Source organism: Sarcophilus harrisii, chromosome 5 (genome assembly GCF_902635505.1).
Source record: "Sarcophilus harrisii chromosome 5, mSarHar1.11, whole genome shotgun sequence".
NCBI classification, from domain to species: Eukaryota; Metazoa; Chordata; class Mammalia; order Dasyuromorphia; family Dasyuridae; genus Sarcophilus; species Sarcophilus harrisii.
In genome coordinates this window covers 25,655,721-25,679,315 of record NC_045430.1, presented here as the reverse complement: position 1 = coordinate 25,679,315, position 23,595 = coordinate 25,655,721, and the positions used below count along the sequence as shown (strand labels likewise).

At 36.1% G+C, this 23,595-nt stretch overlaps 1 protein-coding gene across 11 annotated transcripts in view; it reads right to left on the bottom strand.

Moving 5' to 3' along the window:
- The window catches only part of ANKS1B (ankyrin repeat and sterile alpha motif domain containing 1B), a 1,348,113-nt gene that overhangs the window by 1,164,976 nt on the left and 159,542 nt on the right, over positions 1-23,595 (bottom strand). For all 11 annotated transcript variants that reach the window (XM_031941007.1, XM_031941002.1, XM_031941004.1 and 8 more), the window contains exons 3-4: positions 23,140-23,296; positions 9,297-9,593 (exon numbers count right to left, since the gene is read on the bottom strand). In XM_031941007.1, the coding sequence (XP_031796867.1) occupies positions 9,297-9,593; positions 23,140-23,296 (454 nt within the window). The remainder of the gene's footprint in view (positions 1-9,296; positions 9,594-23,139; positions 23,297-23,595) is intronic.

Sequence of the window (23,595 nt, the reverse complement as noted above, 5' to 3'; positions counted from 1 at the left end):
ATTGTGTGATTAGGTTTACTCAGGACATGACATGTCCTACAAGTGATACTGATTCTCTTTGATCACTGCTTCCTGTTCCAGATATTCACTAGCTTTCCATTTAATCATTTATTCCACCAGGAATTTTGCTAGGAGTCAAAGACAAGACTGCATCCCTAGACAAAGTATAAATTATGAGAAAATCATCAATCTTTCCAAGTACCATGAATGAGAAAGGATGCTATCAAAAATATTTCCCATATTTCTCACTAAGCTGATATTTATTTTTCTTGTTGGTGAATTCTCTTATTGAACTTTTTCTCCAATGTCTCAACTCAGCAGGGAGATGAAACACGGGTTCTTAAAGATTCTACTAATGAAGCTTTGGCAGGGGCCACCAAAAACTTCACAATATTGGGATTATTTGTATTGTCCACTAGGTGGTGCAGTGGATAGAACACTGGATCTGGAGTCAGAAAATGATGAAATAGAATCCAGACTCGGATACTTATGGATTGTGTGACTGGCCAACTTAACTTCTACTTGGCTTAGTTTTCTACCTCGCGGGGATTGTCATGAGGATCAAATGGGATAATAATTGTAAAGTGCTTAACAAATTATCTGGTGACAAGAGGGGCAGGGGAGAGAAAGGATCAACAGAAGTTTCGTTGGATCCTCCCTATAAAATCAGACATCATGTTATAGTTTATAAAATCCAACACCTTCACTTTAGAGACGAGGGAGCAGGATCCCTGAGAGGAGAAGGTGTATAAGTGTAGGTGACCCACGGATTACAAATAACTGCCAGTCAGGATTTGATACAGAATTCAGTCTAAGGTCTTCCTGACTTCGCTACTGCCTCAGAAGAGCTTTAAATTTAAGAGATAAAGTACAGGTGGACTCTAGAGAAAATAATACATCAAATATTTTTTTTCTTAAACTTGGGGGGTGTTAATTATTGGGAATTCTTGTGAGTATTCAGTAAGACTATATAAAGCATATTCTTAATTTAAAATTGAATAAAGCATATGAATATTAAAATATTTTGGAAATGTTGCCAATTACTGGGGCAGCATGATGGTGAAGTGGATAGAGTTCTAGGCCTTATCTTCCTGAGTTCAAAATTAGCCTGAGACATTAACTGTGTGATCCTGTTTAAGTCACTTAATCCTGTTTTTCTCAGTTTCCTCATTTTACAGATAAGGAAATGGAAAACCACTCCAGTACTTCTACCAAGAAAATCCCAAATGGACCAGGGAGAGTTGGATATGACTGAAAACTAACTTAATAACAAAATTAATTATTATTACAAAGTATCAATTAATCAACAAGCATATATTAAGTACGGTAGACTGTGAAGGGCTTTACATGCCCAAAAGAAAAGTTCCTATATGATCTTAGAGATAATAGCAAAACTGGTGTCTGCAAAGGGAGAGACACAGTAAAATCTGTGCTCTAGGAAGATCACACTGGGAATTGTGCAGAAGACTGATCAGGGAAAGGAAAGGTTGGAGACAGGGAGACCCATTGAGAAGCTATCACAATGATTTAGACAAGAAATGACAAGACAATGCTGGCAGGATAGTGGAGAGAAGGAAAATGAGATCAATGCTATGGATGTAAAAGTGAGAGAATCTGGCAACAAATAACAATCAAGAGACACTAAATAAACAGGTGTAGAATGCTATTGTTGAACTTAGAAGATTCTCCTCTGACAAATCCTGCTCTATCACCACTTTCCTATTCTTTTGCTCCTCCCCCACTTAGTCTTTTTGCTTTCGCAGACACCCCTACATGTTTCACTTCTCCCTATTGTCAGGTCACTAGTATCCCTCTCACTTCAATCATTTTCCTAAGCAATTTAAACAACATGGCGAGCCACGAACCACACCTAATGCAACATTTTTGTATATGTCTTACATAGAACAGGCACTTATTAAGACTTATTGAATCCAATCAAATAGTAGCTATTAAATGTAGACTTTTTTCATTTTTATTTTTTTAAATACCTATTTTTGTTTTGAGGAAAGATTCTAGTTATACACAAACACACACATTTATAATCAACACACACACACATATATATGTATGCATATATAAACATATCTACCCACATTTACATATATATATACATACACATATATACTTAAGTTTAAAACAATATAGATATAAAGAGACATACACATAAATATATGCATAGATATGTGGGTATATATGTGTGTGTATGTGTGCCCATATATCTATACACATATATATTTATATACATAAATATTTGCACATGTATGTATGCATACATGCCTATAAATATTTACATGCTAAATACATGCATTGTGCATTTTTATTAAAAATATGACCCAGTACTTAGCAAAATTTCTGACACATAATAGATACTTAATGATTGATTGTCTGGTCCCTGTTCCATGTTAAGACAACATAATTTTTTGTGAAAACTGGTTCAAATAACAGACACGAAGTCTTGAAAGGTAACAACCCATTTCAAGATTGTATATCTTGCCAAGTCAGTCCTATGTGAGTAAAACATATAGATAGATACATTATAGGATCCTTTGATCATCGAAAATACATCACAGTAGGATTTTTCGATCTTAGATAACATACACAAGTTTTTCTAATCCTTTATAATGAAACATTTACTATAAAAACCCCAAAATTGATGCAAAAACCCATTTATTTAGGATAGATCCATTCTTGTGTACACTTTTACAAACCAACTGTCTATTTGAGCTGTCAGATCATTTAGCATTACAGGTTAGAGCTACACAGGAACCTTAGATGGTTTCCAGATTATTGTACTAATGAAGTAGCTGTAAATCAGAGAATTAAAGAAGAGATTAAGTGACTTGCCCAAGCCCACACAACTTTTAAGCATCAGAGCTAAAATCTCAATCCAGACCCTGGCTCCAAATCCAGTATTGTTTCTTCAGGACCACATTGGTCCTGAATTTTGGGGTTTTGGTCATTTTTTCTCAGTAGTGATTGATTCTTCATGACTCCGTTTGGGGTTTTATTGGCAGAAATTCACATTTTCTTCTCCAGCTCATCTTGCAGATGAGGAAACTGAGGCAAATATAGTTAAAACTTGCTCAGGGTAACCCAGCCAATAATTATTCCAGGTCATATTTGAACTTAGGTCTTTCTACACCCAGGGGTTTATCCACTGCACTATTCGACTGTTCTCCATACCCTAGAAGCACTCACTAAAGGATCTTGAATAGGTTTAAGAATTGGATACAATATATAATTGGCCCAGTCAGGAATTAAATGATGAAGATTATTAGCTGAAATATTTGTTATGATTCTGAAGTACTTTTAGAAAGCTGAAACAGCAAACAAAGTCGCTAGTAAAAGCAAAAATGGTCAAAACTGTTACCATTTCAAAGATTTCTTGCTGAAAAACAGCATTTAGTTAAAGTCTAAAACTGTGAACCACATGATTTACTACACAGAATTGTTTTCATACAGTATTGCTTCGTTGTTATTGTTAATCAGTGATTCAGAGCCAATTAAGGAATCCTAAACATGCTAAAGCATCCTGGTTCAGTTTAATATAACAAGCTAATAATATTCTTCCTACTTAGTGGAATGAACTGTTAGGAAACCTTAACTTGGCATTACACTCTCAAAACTAGGGCAGACATTTACATTTCGACAGTGAACTTCCTTGGGAATCATATGAGAGTTAATTTAGATAATGCAGGAAAATTAATTGATTACCAAAGAATTTAAGGAACAAAAAAAAATTCTTTTTTTCTGGGAATGAAAAATTATTCAGCTAAGCCTGGCAGAACTGGTGGCAGATTAATTAGTCTGCAGGATAATTTAGACACATATTAACAACTCGGCTTGAAACTCCCCAGTGACTTACAAGATTAAATCCTAAACTGAGTTTCAGTGAAAATGCCTTAGGCAATGTGAAGGGTCTCTGTTCTCTCCCTGCCTCCCACCACTCACTCCATCAGAAATTCTGATGGGGAACTTGTTATGAGATAGCTTTCCCAGCAATTTACTATAGCAATGGAAACATATCCTGGCCTATGAATCAGAAGAACCCCAAATATACTTCCTCATCTCTGAATCTTGTTGGACTCTCTGGCTTCCTTCAAGACTAAGCTGAAATGTCCCATTCTGCAGGCGGTCTTTCCTAATCTCTCCAGCTGCTAGCCTCTTTTCTGACATCCTATTCCAGCTATCTTTTCTTATACTTATTTACATGAAGGTTATCATCCTGCCTCAAATGTAATCTCCTTGAGGACAGGGAACGTTACCCTGTGTTTCTTCATATTGCCAATGCTTATTAGCACAGTGCCTGGCACATGGTTTAAGAAGTTAATAAATGATGATTTATTGGTTGGTTACTACCTATGTGAATTTGGGTGTCACTCCATCTTCCCTACCTCAGTTTCATCACTTGTAAAATGAAAGGATTTGGCTTGTCTATCTCCTGCAGTTCCTCATATTTCTAACTTCATGTTTCTGAGATTTCACATATAGAAGTGGTATGGCTAGCCGATTCCCAAAATGTCCCATTGAATTTATTCTAGTGTGGCTAGGGGGGAAGAAACTCACATAAAAATGTTGACAAAAAAGTGTATTTATTTCACCATATTTCCCTTCAAGTATTCAGATTCCAGATAAGCTGATCTACGCCAGTTCCTTAAACTCAACATCCCATTTCTCAGCATTTGTGAACAGGCAGACCCCCAAGTCTGGCTTTTGTCTCTTCCACAGTGCTGATTTTTAAAAGCCTAAGCTTCCTTCAAGGTATAGTTTGTGTACCACCTAATATGAAAGTGTCTTATGGTCCCTCCAATTGTTAACTGCTTCCTCTAGTCTTAAATCACTTTGCCTTTATTTCCTATTTATTACTGGTATTCATCCCTCAGAAGAATGAAGGCTACTTGAACATAGGGCCTGCTTTTTAATACGTTTTTGTTCAGGGTCTGGCACATGGTAAGTACTTAATAAAAGCTTATTGAATTGAGGTGAATACACAAGTACAGTAAAATAAGACTAGAAAAAAAGGAATAAACAAATGAATCAATGAACAATAATTTATTAAGCACATATTATGTGCCAAGCACTGGGCTAAGAGCTACAGGTAAAAATATAAAAGGATAGACAGTCTCTGATCTCAAGAAATTTATGTTATAAGAGCAAGAAGCGGGGATCATGCATCAGGAATCAGTGGAAAGAGAAAGCCAGTTTAGTTTGGAAAGATACAGGGGTGATAAATAAGACCATAGAAGAGTAAAATGGTTTACTACTATTTATATTAGACAAACAGTAACATTGACTTGGGCCACAAAGTGCTGCCATAATATACAGAATGTTGGGACTGGAGTTAAGATTTATCTTCATGAGATCAAACATGGACTCAGACACTGGCTAGGTGATCCTGGGTATTCCTATTTGCCTCAATTTCCTTGTCTATAAAATGAGCTATAAAAGGAAATGACAAACCACTCCAGTGTTTTTGCCAAGAAAACCCCAAATGGGGTCACAAAGAGTCAGAGAAGAGTGAAATGATTAAATAACAGCAAACCACATCCATTTAGCAGCCTGGGTCCCTCTTACCAACACCTTCCAAAAAAGTTTAATCAATCACTTTCACAAAGAATTCTGAGCAAGAAAACCCAAATGTGGTAACTTAGAGACACACTGACAGCTTGGCTAGAAGCAATTTTTACTATTTATATATCCTTAGGGGGGAAAAAAGATGCTGGTTGTGTGTGTGTGTGTGTGTGTGTTTAATGTAGATTGGGCTGGTAATTTTTTTGTGCTTAGAAATAGTAAAAATTCAAAACAGACAAGCAACAGAAACTAAGCATAACAAATTTAATATTTTATATGCTATCCCTATGTTATGGCAAGAAAATTTAAATTAAAATGGGGGGAGGATCATGCATCAGGAAGCAAGGGGAACCATATCATGTATTAGGGAACAATGAAATTTAGGTCAGAAAGCAGAGCTTTCAATTTGTAGATCTTTGCTTTTCTGACTATATAATATACCTCATTATGCAATTCACCATCTTCTCTAAACCAAATGAACCCTAGTTATGCATTGAGAGCCTATATAACCTTACAAGATATAGGAAGTTTGGGGAAAGCTTTTGGTTCAGGCTGATCAAGATATTTTCAAATGAAAACAGTAAATGTCAACTTGTTAGTGGAAAGAGTTCTAATTAATTTGAATCTCATCTCTGAAGCTCATCGCCTATGTGACTTGGGCAAATCATTTGACTTCCTTGGGCCTCAGTTTCCTCAATTATCTTGTCAAATCTCTTATCTTTTTTACCAAGGCCAAGATGGAATTCCTATTTCATCATGATTCATTTACTCCTTCAGCAGATAGCTATTGTATGTTAAAGAAGTAAAAACAGAAAATTCAACACCAGAGTCAAGAAGACAAGTTGGAATCTTGCTTTAGATAGTTATTCATTGTCTGAACCTAGGCAGACCTCTTAACTTCTCCAGGTTTTCTCAATAGTAAAATTTGGGTAATAATTGTACTACTCATAGAGACTACTCATAGAGACGATCCAAAAAATATTTTTTCTAAATTGCTTTGTAAACTTTTAAAAGTCTGTATATAGGTTTATATCACTCTAATAGGACTAGTTCTACTTAATCCATATAAAGCTTAAAAATATCTTTAAACTTCACTAAGACTTTTGGGACACCCTACTTAAATTTAGCGATTACATAGATCATTATGTAGAGGGTTGTTGATGGTAGAAAACCATACTATACTTATTTTGAAATACTAAGGGGCTGACTAAAGAGACAAAAATGCTGATGCTTCCAAATCTTAAGAAAAAAATTTAGTGGAAAGCTCAATTCAGCATACCTTAAGTAATTACTATGTATATGATATTTTATTCAGAGTTAAAGAAAATGTAAATACAAATATGTAAAGCCTACCATTTTGTGAAGAAGAAAGCAGAAATACCTGAAATAAATGTTAAGGGGTTCCTAAGGTTATAATAACACTATATGTGTGTGTGTGTGTATGTATGTATATGCACACAGATGCATATGTGTAACAATATATGTGTGTATACATATTGTTATATGTTGCTACTTATATTGCTATATATAACCATATGAGTCTATATACATATGCATATGTTATATATGTATATGTAATACATAACTCTATATCTATATATCCATATAATAGATACATCAATTCTGAAGGAAGGCACTCTGTTCTACTATGGCAAAAAGGGAGTTCTTAGTCCTTATTTAAGGCAGTATGGTAAAATGGATTTGATCACGAGAATTTATTTCAGAAGGCCTGAGTTCAAAGTCCAGCTTTTAAATTTACTACTGAAAGTGGATTTGAACCCAGGTCTTTGTACTCCGAGTCTAGTCCTCTCTCCATTATAGGAAGGCAGTGTTTCATTTTTCTCTTTGCATCCCCAGAACTACCACAGAGTAGACCTACAAGGAATGCTCAGTGACTGAAAGACTCATTGTTATTTGTATTCTCAGGACCTAGAACAGCACTTCTTGTACATAAGCAGTATATAAGTACTTTGAAGGGACAAGTGCTAGTTCTGAAGTGAGAAGATCCAATCTGAATCCTAGGATTCAGACCTATATGGATTCACTACAATGACAATTGTTGACAAAATAACAATGGCAGACTATGCAACTCTTCCGGTTTGCAAAGAGCTCAATATACAGGATCTCATTTGAGCCTCACACGTTGACTGCTACCAACCACAATAGATGTGATCTTCCTTTTATAGATAAGGAAACTAAAGTTTACTCAGGGCTGTATAAGTAGATTATGGGTCAGGGAGGGGAATCAAACCTAGGTCTTTATAATTTAAGGTCTGAGACCTTCTGTCATATATACTTTTTGTAGTGGCAAGGAACTGGAAATTGAGTGGATGTCCTTTTTGGAGAATGGCTGAATCAGTTATGGTATGTGAATGTAATGGAATACTATTGTTCTGTAAGAAATGTTAAGCAGGCCGATTTCAGAAAGGCTTGGAAAGAATTACATGAATTCCAATAGACTTGTGATAACTATGGAGAGAGAACTCTACATCCAGAAAGATAATTATGGAGACTGAATGTGGATTAAAGCATAGTATTTTCACCTTTTTTGTTGTTATTTGTTTGCTTGGGTTTTTTTCCCTTTCTTGTGTTTTTATTTCTTTTTGATCTGATTTTTTCTACAGCATAACAAATGAAGAGCTATGTTTAGAAGAATTGCACATGTTTAATCTATATCAAATTGCTTGCTGTCTGGGGAAGAGAGGAGGGGAAGAGGAAAAGAAAAATTTGGAACACAAGGTTTTGCAAAGGTAAAAGTTGAAAATTATCTTTGAGTGTATTTAGAAAAATAAAATGCTATTAAAATACATACTCCTGCTTTCCCACAAAATCTAAAGCTGGAATGATTATTTGGAAATAATTTCCCTTCTTTCTTTTACAGATAAGAACATGAAGGACAAGAGAGGAAAGCTGTTATTGTTTTTGTTATTCAATCATTTTTCAGTCATATCCAGGTTTTTAGGACTTCAATTGGGGTTTCTTAAAAAGTTTGTCATTTCCTTCTCCAACTACTTTTACAGATGAGGAAACTGAGGCAAACAGGGTTAAGTAACTTCCCCAGGATCCCAAAGTCACATGGTCAAAATCAAGGGATTTAAACACAACTCCTCTGACTCCAATCTAAGGCTCTTTCTCTATATCAAAAAAGGAGACAACCCAATAGAAGAAGTATTCACTAGATTTAAAGTCAGAGGACCTGGGTGCCAAGCCCAGCTATGTGCAGTGCCCAGGATTAGATAATAATCCTGGGCACTGCACATAGCCTCATTTTCTTCATTTATGAAAAATGGAGGTTAAAGGAGCCTTTGACACTATAATCTTATGCCTTTGTCTAAAAGGCAGTATGAGATAGGAGACTGAAGCCAAAACTCAGAATCTAAAAGATCTGTGTCTTGATTCAGACCCTTCTCAACTGTGACATAAGACATTATCTTCCACATAAGTTCTACAAAGAATCAAATGAGTTCAAAAATATAAAGCAAATTGCAAACCTTAAAGTGTATATTAATGTTTAAAATTAATTTTTAAATTAAATTGCCTATTGTTTAAAGTATTTATGCAAATACCAGATATTAAAGTTCATTTCAAGTGTTGACAAAATCCATATTTCCCACATCAATATTATTTTAATAATATTGTTAATATTACCATTGTTAGTATGATCTTCAAATAAGACAGTTACACTAGGCATTAAAGTCAAGAAAGGAAGCTCAGGGCACCCTCACCTGACAGCTCACATCCATCCCTGCCTCCAGCAGCACCTGCACCACAGCCTTATGACCGTTGCGTGCAGCGAGGTGCAGAGGTGTGTGTTTACGGGTGTTACAGCTCATGAGGTTGGGATGGGCGCTGATGATCATCTTCACCACCCGCAGACGACCGTAGAGGGCCGCCAGATCCAGGGGGGTTTCCAACTTGCTATTTCGGATAGTGGGATCTGTGAGCTCCTCCAAGAGGACAGCGACGACCTCCGAATGTCCATATTGAGCAGCACAGTGTAACGCAGTTTCGTTTTCATTATTCTGGTTCAAAACGACAGCAAAGGCAAGTGGTGAGTTATTAAAATTTGTCATTAACTTGACTAATATAAAATCCCATCAGGTAAAAAATTAAATGGCTTTTTTCCTCCTTATGCCCTATTCAAGTCGTCTATAGCTAGAGGGAGGGAGAAGAAGACGACTTCTTGGCCTAGAAGACTACCATTCATAGGCAGTGTTTTTCTAGTTACTGAAATAGCTGGAAGACCAAGGACTGAATCCTGGTTCTGCCATTGACTACCTGCCTAACCTCGGACAAATCATTTCATTTCTCTGAACTTATTTACTCACATATAAAAAGAAGTGCTGCTCTCCTTTATCTTGTTGCAAGTATATAATTTCTTTCCCCTTATTTCTCATTTTCAAGGATATAGATTTCATATTAACATGTAATTCATCCCAGTCACCAATGGGGATTGGGAAGTTTGGAACAGGAAAAAGAGCCAACTCAAAGTCCTTGATTTTAATTCCTTGAGTATGACAGTTAATTCTTCTGGACCTCAATTTCCTTACCTATAAAATGAGGAAATTAGCTAATCTATATCAACTTGAGCAAGACATTTAAGCCCTCTAAATCTCAGTTCCTCTCCTATAAAATAAGGTAATTGGACTAGAAGGACTCCAAGATGCTTTCTAGCTTTAAATCTAAAGTTCTACAAAGAACCCAGCCAGCCTACTGTGGATCTCCAATATATTAGGTCACCAATGGAAGGTTTTTCTTTCACTTAACTGGAAGAAAATTGTACGTTTGTGTTCTCCCTTCCCATCATGGCAATACACTGTTCTAGTAGAATGTAAGCTTCTAGAAGGCAGTAACTGTTTCATTTCTGTTTTGGATCTAGCACAGGGTCCTTAATACATGATAAACTTACTGCTTATTGAGTTGGATATAGTTAAATGAACTTAAAGTGCTTTCAAAATGGATAAGCTAATTTTAGATTGACTTGTTGAATTAAGATTTTTTTACAATAGCCTGAATTTTATTAAATTATCTTTATCCTGTGAATTCAACAAGAATTTATTAAGAGCTTACTATGTTCAAAGCTTTCCACAGCATGTCAGGATATAAATATAAACCACCTCTTCCCTCAAGGAACCAACATTCCCCTCTTTTTATCAATTAATAGATTCATTTTCTAAAATTCTTATTTCATTAGAAGTCTCTGAAAATAATACTTATTTTCCCTCAAATTACATGTGACATCTAGACTTTCAAAGGAGCAAATGGTTTGACCTTTATCAGGACACCCACTGGCTATAACGGGTGCAATTCTATGGTCACTGCTGTTAAACACTTTCATGTCTGGTGATTAGGGAATGACACAAGTGAATAATAACTTCAAATATAAATCTCTACAACCACAAATGTCATCAGACCTGCTTATTTATGATTTACAGCATTTAATGATGACATGTTTAAAAGACAGACTGATTTATTCACTTTTATATGATTTTCCTTTTTAAAATAGGCATATCTTTTCCCTTACTACTGAGAAATTCTCAAAATTAACATTCTGGAGTGAGGTGGTCTTCCTTTTCTCCACCTCACTATGCCCTTCTTCCTCCTCATAATAAAAGGTATATATTTTTACTCATTTAACCAATATTTATTAATCACTAACTATATGCCAAGGCATTGTGCTAAATTCTGAGAAGACAAAGAGACAAAATTTTTTTTTTCTCAAGTTCCTTATTATGTGTGAAAATTTTGAAGACAAAGATCATTTTTTTAAAAAATTAATTTTAGGGGAAGACATAGATTTGGAGACTTAAACACCCTTAGACATCATCTAGTCCACCCCCATTTTACAGATGAAGAAACTGAGGCTACGGAGAACTTGCCTAAAGTCATTCTAATAGGAAATCCAAGAGCTGAACTATATCAGCTTACTCCACATACACTCTATTCATAGGCTCCACAGGGGATTATCTTTCACATGTTAATATGTATAAGTACCCCTGAGAAAGAAAAATAAGGTAAAAGGAATAAGATTTTTGGTACAAGATAAAACAGATTAGCCTTCTCCTTGTATGACCTCTTGATTAAGTCATTTTAAATGTCTAAGACTCTATTTCCTCATTTGTAAATGGGGAATGAGGTTGAATCCTTCAAGCTCTACTTCTTTGACTTACCTTTACAACAATAGATAAATCCCTTTATCCTCCTGAGCCACAGCTTTCTCATTTATAAGAAGGGTGGGCTAGAGAGTCTTTCCATCTCTGAAGTTTTTTCCAACTAAAATCCTATAATCCCATGAAGAATCAACAAAATTGAACAACTGTGGCGTGTTTCCATAACACCCAATTAGGACAGACATATTTACTTATCTACTCTCCCATCCATGGCAACTAAATCCTCACTAATATCCCTTCTTTTTAAAGTTCCATGATCATATAACTAACAGTCATTGGCTATGAGTATATCATTCATCACAAATCAGGAAACATAGATTTAAATTCTGCCTCTGATAATTATTTCTTGTCACTTAGATTTTCTGAGTTTCCATTTCCACATCTATAAAATGAGAGAGTTAGGTCAGGTAACTTCTGAGATCCCTTTCGGCTCTAGATAAATGAACTCACTTGACAGAGCATCATTTACTGTTTATATTAACTGCCAATGAGAAGCATGGCATAGTGAATTGGGTATTAGATCTAAAGTCAGGAAGAACTGCATTCAAATTCTGCCTCATTTGCTTCCTTGCTGTGTAACTTTTGGCAATTCACTTCCCCTCTTTGGGACTCAGTTCCTTCATCTATAAAATGGAACAATTTGTCTATATAGGTTTTTAAAAAAAATTTTTTAAGATTAATTCATTTTTGTACATGTAGAATCACATTAAACATATTTCCATATTATTCATGTTGTGAAAGAAGAATCAGAACAAAAGAAAAAACCACAAGATAGAAAAAAACAACAAAAATAATGAAAATAGTATGATTCAATCTGCATTCAAACATGCTTCTTTCTCTGGATGTGAATAATATTTTCCAACATGAGTCTTTTGGAATTGTCTTTGATCATTGTATCACTGAGAAGAACTATGTCAATCAAAGTTAGTCATTCACTCAACATTTCTGTTACTGTGTAAAATGTTCTCCTGATTCATCTGTACATCTAAGCCTTTCCAGGTTTTTCTGAAATCTGCCTGGTCATCATTTGTTATAGAATAATGGCATTCCATAATATTCATATACAATTCGTTCAGCCATCACCCAACTGATGAGCATTCCTTCACTTTCCAGTTCTTTACCACAACAAAGACAGCTGCTATAAACATTTTTGTACATGTAGGTTCTTTTCCATTTTTATGATTTGTCTGGGATACAAATATAGTAGAAGTTTCATTCATTTATTTTACACGCATTTATTATCTGTTCTTTCCATTGTCCCAAACCCTCCTTATAAAGATGCAGTGGCCAAAAATATACATTCCTATATTATCACAACAAAAATATGTCTCATTTTCTGTATTATTGAGTCCACCGCCTTCCTGGAGAAAGTGAATATTTATCTTCAGTCTTCTGAACTTGGGATTTATCATTACATTGATCAGAGTCCTAAGGACTTTAAAAGTCATTATTCTGTTGTTGCCATATGATTTCTCAAAATCCCTTCCCATTTTAATTTTTGATTCTAAAACTCTCATTAAAACGTTTAAACTATTAAAAATTCCTCCTGTATATAAATTTCAGTATCTAAATATCCCATCCCTTGTGGGAGAATGGATAATCAGAGCTCAATGAAGAATCACTAAATCATGGTGTAGAAATTGAAGAGGAAAAAAAAGGCAATTGGGGATTTGGTGTCAGTAAAGCGTTTCTAAAAATCACAGCTTTCTAAGAGGAGAATGGGCTTTCTGGAATGGGAGAGGTTTTCAAGAAACAATTAGGTGGTCTCTTGTGAAATATTTATTAAGATCTGGATTGGACAAGATGGTCTTTTCTTCTTCAAATTTCATGATTCCGGGACACTCTGGTAGTCTCATGATTAAGGAAGGTCTTCCCTTCATGGCCAAACCCACCACAATTGGATCTTGAATTCATTTTTATAAATACTACAAAGTACCAAAGAGTACTTTTGTCACACTATTTTCTGTTTCACCTTTCCTTGTGCATTATTGATGCCAGATGTAGCACTAACTGGTACCTTCACAACATCTTCCTTACAGGCTCCCTTCAGTCTTCTGATTCTATCAGCACCCAAGTTCAGAGCCTCATCACCTCCTGCCTTTAAGTGCCTTCTGGTTGGTTTCCTTGTTTCAAGTCTCCCCCAGCCTCACTATTTGCCCCACTGCCAAACAGATCTCTTTAAAGCACAGTTGTAGTCATGTTACCCCATCCTCCATTCAATAAACTCCAATGGCTTCTTATCATATAAACTCCTCTGTTTGCATTTGAGAGCCCCCAACAGCCTGACATCTTCCTATCTTTCCTGTCTTCTTATACCCAGTCAATGATCCAGTAACCCTGGTCTTCTTGTTCTTCATATAAGACACTCTATCTCTCACCTCCATAAATCTTGGATTCTTTCCCTCTTCATCTCTAGTTCTTGGGTTCTGGGGGTTCCTTCAAGGTCCAGCTAAAGTCCCACCTTCTACAAAAAGCATTTCTTGACTCCCTTATGCTAGTGCATTCCCTCTGACATTACTCATTTATCTTCATATATTTCTTTTGTTTGTAACTGTTTAATGTCTCCCCATTTAAACTAGAACCTCCTTGAGAATAGGGATTTTTTTTTACCTTGGAACAAAGCTTAGCATGCAATAGATGTTTAATAAATGCCAAAAAAATATTGTAACATTAATATGTATTGTCCAAATGATGCACTGTACCTGGATGGGCAGCCTGATGATTTTATCCATCAAATGCTGTATCTGACACAATAATCATGGATGGATAGTGAAAAAAGAAGGTATGAGGCTGGATTCTACTTTGTAAAACTATCCAACACTTTCTATTTCACCATACTGCTTAAAACTGCCATAGCCCACAGTATACCAACATTCTCTCACTATGCAATGGAAAGAGCACCAAGTTTAAAGTCAAATCTGCTACTGTGATCATAAAGTTACACCCCCAAATATTATAATAATCAGAAAAAAGTACCTATTACTTTAAAGAGATCCTCTAAGAAAAGGACTCACATGTGCAAAAATGTTTGTAGCAGCCCTTTTCGTAGTGGCAAAGAACTGGAAACTGAGCAGATACTCATCAGTTGGAGAGTGGTTGAATAAGTTATGGTATATGAATGTTATGGAATATTACTGTTCTATAAGAAACAATCAGCAGGATGATTTCAGAGAGTCTAGGAGAGATTTACATGAACTGATGCTGAATGAAGTGAGTTGAACCAGAAAAACATTGTACACAGCAACAACAAGATTATATGATGGTCAATTCTGATGGACGTGGCTCTTTTCAACAACAGTGATTCAGGTCCGTTCCCATGGTCTTGTAATGAAGACAGTCATCTGTACCCAGAGAGAGGACTGTGGGGACTGAGTATGGATCACAACATAGCATTTTCACTCTTTTTGTTGTTTGCTTGCATTTTGTTTTCTTTCTCACTTTTTTTTCCCTTTTTGATCTGATTTTTCTTGTGCAACATGATAATTGTGGAAATGTTTATAGAACTGCCCATGTTTAACATGTATTAGATTACTTGCCATCTAGGGGAGGGAGTTAGGAAGAAAAAATTTTAAACACAAGGTTTTGCAAGGGTGAATATTGAAAATTATCTATGTATATGTTTTGAAAATCAAAAGCTTTAATTAAAAAAATAAAATTTCCAAAAAGAAAAAGAGATCCTTCATGAAGGATTTAGGGGAAAATATGGATAAAATTGGTACAAGATAAGAAAACATAAAATGGCTTTGACCTATATCAGTTGAGAAAGTACCCTTATTGCTGAAATCATAGACTCAGCCACCTGTGACAGAATTACAGAACTGACCTTAACAGCTATCTGGTCTACCCCATACCTGGAAAAGAATTTTTCTTCTACAAGCAATCATCATACAGTGTTTCCTTGAAGACTTTCAATGAGGAGAAACTCATCCCCTTTCCAAGCAGGAAACAATGCTAGACTAGGTATCAGAAAACCTTGCTTCCAGTCTAAGGTCTCCTAAATTAGCATCTATGTGACTTTGGCTGTCAACTCTAAATCTCTCTAGAACTCTATTTCTTCATATACAAGAGAAGGAGGCTGGATTGTATGGCCCTTTCTGGTCTCAATATATGATTCTATTACTATGATGGTTAAGAAGTTTTTCCCACTCTAAATAGGCATCTTTGTAACTTCTATCCCATTGCTCCTGTTCCTGCCTTCTGGGGTCAAGCAAAAGCAAGTCTAAGTTTTCCTTCTCATGACAACCTTTAAAATATTTGGGAAAAGCTATCACATCTCCCCTCAGTCTTTTCTCCCCCAGACTAAACATACCCAAGGCATTTCATCATCCTTTATCATTTATCTGCATTTCCTGCCCCACCATCATTTTTTGAAGGACTCATCACTTGTTTTCTGGGTTGGTAGTGCCAAAGAATTCATCTCCAAGTAACCAGTCTACCAATAATATGGCTCTCTATGCTTAGCCAGACTGGTCAACAAACAGCAAATATGTCTTTTACTAAGATCATACTCAAAAATTCTTCCATAGCTTGCCCTCTCCCAGCATAGCCTGTGAGGAGTCAGGGTCACCTCCAAGTCACAATGAGGCATTTGTGGAGGCCTTTGGGTCCCCAGATGAGGTTGAGAAATCATGAATGCAATCCAGATGGTGGGCAAATGACATCATCTTATTTCCTGCTGGTTTGTCACTTGTTCAGAATTTGTAAATTTCCCACAGTTAAGAATCAGCAGGAATTCTATGGAGTTCAAAAACAAGAAAGTGAATCCGAGAGTTTAATTGTAAAGAAAAAAGCACATACACACTCAGGAAACCTGTAGAGGCATAGAGACACTAAAACAATTCTGTAAGGGAAAATCTGCCGCCAATGACCCAAACTAGCCCACCTCCCAGTCACACGGAGGTTCCAAGGAACCTGACAAAGATTTGGCAGAAAAAAACTTATTCTGGGTCTTCAGATTTCTATGAAAACTTCCTGCTGAAATTCATCTTTATTTTTAAAGCTCAGTTCTGCCACACTTTAAGTTTTTCACCTTAAAATGTGTCATAAAAGTGAGTTACATCATAAATGACAATGAGAAGCTACTTTTGATCCCAAAAAGGTATCATGAGTGTCCCCTATGAAGACATCCGATGCTGGTATTGGGGCAAAATATGAGTATTTCCTGGGTGAACTTTTTATTTTTATATGTGTAAAGCTTTCCATTATCCTGCTCTAAAAATCCAAATGAGAGTTTAGTGATAAGGGAAGCTTAGAAAGGAATAAAGACAAAAGGCCTGCTGGGGATGAAGGCAAAGGCTTAATGGGCACTGGGGCTAAGAGACAGGAAATAGGCCCAAGGCAAGCACAGAAAAAATGTCCCCAAATAAATGTTTTAAGACAAGCTCATAGGACCATAAGGTAATAGATGAGCACTGAAAGAGACTTGAGGGAACATTCAGGACAAACGCCATCATTTCACAGATAAGAAAATTGAGATCCCAGGGAGGCTGAAGCTCATGGGAAATAAGCAGGACCAGAATTTGAATCTGGGTCCTAACTGAATCACACTGAGCTGTTTCCTCAGTTGAGGTTCAGAAGGGAGATTAGAATGATGGATAAACATAATAGGGCACAGGATTCTATAGGATAGAGAGGGCATGGTACTGGTCCCCATCAGAATACCCAGAGGAATCTTTGTGTCAGGCTGCTATAATGAGAAAAGGGAGACAAAGAAAGGCCCACTGAGATACAGTCCCTGGCAGAAAGTCATCTTTGTATTTTAATAGTTTATTTCTCAGTTGGGCAGCTAGGCAGTTCTGTGAATAGAACACTGGTCTTGGAGTAACTAAAATGTAAGTTCAAATTCTTCCTCAAATACACAACTAGCTATATGACCCAGGACAAGTCACATAATCTCTAGGAACCTGTTTTCTCATCTATAAAATAGGGATAATAATACTACCTACCTCACAGAGTTGTAAGAATCAAAGAAATTAATGTATACAAAATGTTTTTCAAATCTTTAATCCAGTTTCTAGCTGCTGAAGGAGCAGAAATATGGTCGGCACTGTATAAATTTCACTATCCTGTCTGCTCTATCTTAGTTCTAGCTCTCATAGAAAGTAAGGTCCACTCAATAAGTTCTGAGTAAGAATCGGGGCAAAAAAAAGCTAGTTGGGTTGAATGGCAGAGTGGGGTAGCCTAAAATCCAAGGTTTTATTCCTGTTGAAGAATTTTAAAAATCATCCTTAAACAAACCTGAAAAATCCCCTTTCTCATTCAGAACTATACAAGCATAATTAGTGACATTCCAAATTCAAGCTATTTTCTTATAATATTTAAAATTATTTAAAACCATTTATCTACATACAATTTATACCACCATCCCCTTCCAAAAAAAATAGAGTGGGGGAACCGTCTCCCTTTTATCTTTGCATCCCCAGCTCATTGAACATTGTACTTGATTAACACTTGGAGAATCACACTAAATTGAATTTCACCCATAAAAGTTATAAGTATCTTGTTTCATTTCAATGCATTCCCTTTAGTCCCAAAGACAGCCACCTTCCTTTTTTGTTATTTTAGGACCGGGAAACCACACTTTTAACGCCAACCACCAGATGGCACATCTCTTAATAAACTTTTAACTTTGAGGTTTCTGATGTATGTTTTCATATTCTCTTGAATTACTATGTTAATAGATTAAGCTTCTGGAGAGAGCTAATGGAGCATGGCAGATAGAGACCAGAATTCCAAGTCAAAAAAGACCTGTGTCCTATCTCTGAGACAAACTGGCCAAGAAGTTTAATCTCTCAGTTGTCCTTAAGCAATTGTCTAAAACTTTTAAGTCACAAAACAGAAGCTAATTTTTATTAGTAGAGGCAATTTCTCATGGGAAGTTCCTTATACCAATTAAATCATACCTCTAGTCCAATTTTTTTAAATGATGATAACAGATGATACCATCACTCATTTTTAAAAGTTTCCATTCCTTAGTTTATCAGCATAAAAATATTTTAAACTTTCATTTTTTCACACCTAAAACAAAGGGCCATTTTTTGGTGCCAAAGCCATTCATCAAACCTTCTTCCCCAATTCTTCTCACTGTCAGAGACGCTTTACTCCACTTCATTGTTCACGGATCATGTCACTTTTTGGCATTAGGTCAGATGCCCTTCAAACGTCCCCCAAACCCTCAATCCAGGGGGACAACATGTCATTGATGCTCGATTACGCCAGCTTGCCCTATGGTAACCCACTTACACTTGGCTTGGACAGCCGCCAGCCTACAGCTTTCTGCCATGGATGTAATTCAATTGTGGGGCTTCCTGCTGGTTTTCGAATACAGTTTTATAGAATGGGAACAGTAGGGGGCATGCCGAGCTCAAGATGCTTATCTTCGTTTGGTATTAGTGGACTGCAGTTTACATTGGGGGGCCTGCGATCTTGCTCATTTAGAATCCTAAATGTAGAATTAGTTCATTGATGCTTCCTTTGTGTAGAAAACGGAGCTCATGTGATACCTTCAACTCTGGCTTGCTTAGATATGAGCCAAATGCTTTAAGATCACACACTGTGTCTCTGCATTTAGAGATTTCTGCATCTGCATTGTTAATCTGTGTGCAAATTTATATTTATACACAACCGGAGTTCAGTGCAATCCAAAAAAAGCACCAGGTTTTCACTCACCGTCATGACAACAGACACCTGTTGCTGCTCTGATCCTCATTGATTGGCCATCTACAAGACTCCTTTGGTCAATGATTGACTCAGATTGAATGTAAATAATAATCATTTCTTCTTTGGTCAAGAGTCCTAAGAGTCTTCCTCTCTCGGATTTATTTACTTATTTATTTTGGTTGTGTAACTGTATTTTTTTTTACTAGGTGAAAGAGGCCATTCCCTGCCTCAATTGCTACTTTGCTTTAATCACTGAGTGTGTGTTGCCTCAGTCAAACTGAGACCTATAGAAGACCTTAGCTTAAAAAGCCAGAGGTTTTCCATTGCATCCATTTCCAAGCACCCTGATCGATATCTGGCCACTGGACCCAGATGGCTGGAGGGGAAACTGAGGCAAATGACCTTGCACAGCCCTCCTTCACTTCAATCCAATTCACTTGCAATTAACGCATCACTTCCCTGATGTCACAACATCCTTTGAGAACAAATGATAAATAACAGCAATATTTAATCATATCCAACTCTTCATGATCCCATTTAGAGTTTTCTTGGCAAAGACATGGAGTGATTTGACATTTCCTTCTAAAGCTCATTTTACAGATGGAAAAAGTAAGACAAACATAGTTAAGGGTTGGCAGGAGCACACAGCTAATAAGTATAGGAGACCAAGTTGGAAATAGATCTTCAGACCAGCACTCTATCCTCCCTGCCCCAATTACGCTCTTAGCACCAGTGTAATAAGAAATACCTATATGGCTTGTTAAAGTTTGCAGGCATTTTATATTTAAATAAATCAGCCTTACAAGTGCCACTAGAAACTGTGAGACTGGGAGTAAGGTCTTGATGTCACTACAGCTGCACAACCTCAAACAAGTCATTTTTCCTCTCAAGCTCTCAGCCTCCTCCTATACCAGGCTTCCTGTAGTTTATAATATTATTTAATTAATAATAATAATAGTAGTTTATAATACTATAAAATGAGGGGGTTGAACTAGATGACCTTTACCATGGTCTCTCCAAGCACCTAGGTCTCTGGGATTCAGTGATCTCATATAAATATATATTATTGATTTGAAGTTGGAAGGGGATCTTAAAAATCCATCTTAAAAGTCTTCCATTACAAATGAGGAAACTAAGATCCAATGTAGATTAAGTAATTTTCCTAACCTCAAAAGTAAGATGAGAATCTAGCTCTCTGGAATCAGTGATATTTCTCCTGAACAACACTGGATTACAGATCCCCCAAGAGTTCTTACAACTCTATATCCATGGTCTTATAATCCTGTCATTTCATTTGAGCCTCACAAGAACACTATGAAATAGGGACTTCAGGCTACTAAGATCAGAGATTTAGGGATCTCAGAAGTCATCTCGTCCAAAGCTTCTTGGTTTATAACTTTATACAAGATTATGTAACTGAATGTAGGGATAATAAAGTTATTATTTATTATCAGTAAATATTTGATTTATCTATATTATATACTTATATGCCCAGAGTCGCATAAAAATTTCTCAAGTGAAAAGGGATCGTGAGTATCCAATTCCCTCATTTTGAAAATGAGACTTTAAAAATGCAGGGATTTCCTATGACCCCATGATTTTTATTTCAGAGACATTATTTGATCCCAATTCATCCAGCTTCCAAGGAAGGGATTCTATCTACCACACCACTAATTACAGAGCCAGGAGATACTATGGTGTACAAGAGAAATATCAGTAGTCTCATTAGAGGCTGTAAATTCAAATCCTTCTTCCATCATTTACTACATGTATAACATTGGGATATGATGCTTTATTTTTCTAGACTTCAATTTCTTCATCTATAAAAGGGGTTTCACTGGATGGCCTCTGGGGCCATTTTTAGCTTTATCTCAATGATTCTATCATTTGAGAAATTCAATAAGATTCCATAGGGCCTACTTTGTGCAAGACACTGTCCTAGTGCTGAAGTGTGCAAAGACAAAAATGAAATAACCTCTGGTCGGGGATCTACCATTTTATTACATTAAGAGAGAGAAACTGGCTCAGGGGTAGGTAGATTCAGAAGGTTATATGCCTTTAGCTGGAATTCTGGGATTAGGTAATGAATACAAAAGGAATGAGCTTTGCCACTGAAGGCAAGTGCCATAGACAACCAAGAGAAGAAACCAATGGGTTAGAAAGAACTTACCCAGACTCACTAAAACCTCAGATTCAAGGTTAGGTCCAAACATCTTTTATCTTTTTCATTTAAATTGCTTTTTTCTTCACCCTGATACATTATTGTTCAGTCATTCAGTTGCATATGATTCTTTGTGAACCCGTGACCATGGGTTGTTCTTGGCAAAGATACTAGAGTGATTTGCCATTTCCTTCTCCAATTGGTTAAAGCACATAAAGATTGAGTTGCCCTGATTCATGCAACTAGTAAGAATCTGAGGTTGGATTTGAACTCAGTTCCTCCTGACTCCAGGCCCAGTACTCCACCCCATGAATCACTTAGTTGTCTACACTAACAACACTAACATTAACTAGAAAGTTAATAAATTATTTGTTAAATAAATCAGTCAGTCTAGTTCAGAGCTTAACACAGTGTCTAGCATATAGAGTCAAAGATACATAATAAATGTTTGTTGATTGATCTGTCAGTCTAAAAAAGTGGAACAACAGCAATAAAGGGATTGTAATTTAGTATTTTCTTTCAAGTTACTTAAAACTAATTTCAACACTTAAGAAAGACTTCTGTTAAAGACATAGTAAATAAAAATATTATGATGATAACATTAAAATGTTAATGTTTTTGAGAGACACACAAAAATACTAGGTAGATAAATACCAACTCTAGAGACAGAAGAACTGGGTTCAAATTCTGCCTCTAATATTTATCATCCTTTTAAGCATGAGCAAGTCATTGAACTTCCCTGGGCCTTTGTTACCTCAGCTGTAAAATAAAAATACTGGACTAGATTAGTTCTAAAGTTTCTTCTTACTCTATGATCATTTGGTATGTTTGTTAATTACTTGTTACAAGTATGAATTACATTTCACCTGGGAGTATGTGCAGACTATTTCTTCAACTTGAGAACAAAATTATTTCTAATATTTTTCTTTCTGTAGGATGCTTCCTTGTTAACCACATTTGAAGACTCTGCTCAGCGATTCAAGGCAATTCCAATAGACTTGTGAGGCAATGTGCCATCCGCATCCAGAGAGGGAATTATGGAGATTAAATGTGGATCAGAGCATAGTATTTTCACCTTTTTGTTGTGGTTGTTTACTTGTTATTTTTTCTTGTGCTTTTTCTCCTTTCTATTTGATTTTTCTTGTACAGCATGACAAATATAGAGATGTATTTAGAAGAATTGCACATGTTCAACTTACAATATAGTGTTTGCTATCTTAGGGAAAGTGGAGGGAGGAAAAGAGGGAGAAAAATTTGGAACACAAGGTTTCACAAAGGTGAATGTTGAAAACCATCTTTGTATGTTTTTAGAAAAATAAAATTCTATTACAGATTGATTATCTTGTCAGCAAAAGTATTTTTTACAAGGATAGACATTTTCCACGCCTACCCATCTATGCTAAGAAGGAATATGTTAAGAAATAAAAAGGTGATGTAACAAAAAAAAACTATCAACAAAGCGTTTTTAAGAAAGCAGAGCCGTGATCATACTCATATTCAGCAAGATAACCAGTAAGGTAACAAGCAATCTTTTCCGTGGTCCTGCTTTGGCCAAGCCAGAACACCAGAAGTGGGTACCTGCTCATTGACCCTGGAATGTGAAGGTCCATGATGGATCAGAATCTTGACAATCTCCACATCTCCCTTCCATGCAGCAAGGTGTATAGGAAAATAGCCTTTGTTGTCAGCTACATTAGTTGAGGCCTCATATTGAAGCAGTTTGAGCACTATATCCCTGGTGAAAAAGAAAGAATACAGGACAGAAGAAAAATGAGAGTCAATGAAATTAGCCAAAAAAGGGCAGTTTTTCTTGAAGACTTGACAACTTAAACCAATACTGAGTTAGTTCTTAATGACTCTAAATTGCACAATTTGAAACTCGGGCTCAAGGAGCATCAGCTCAGCCAATTTTCCTATGTCAACACAACCAAGAGTTTGAGTAAATTACCAATGTGTCATTAAAGAAGAAATCCATTTGATTAATGAGATTTGATTACTTTATTTGACTGACTCAAATAGAAAGGCTCACCCTTC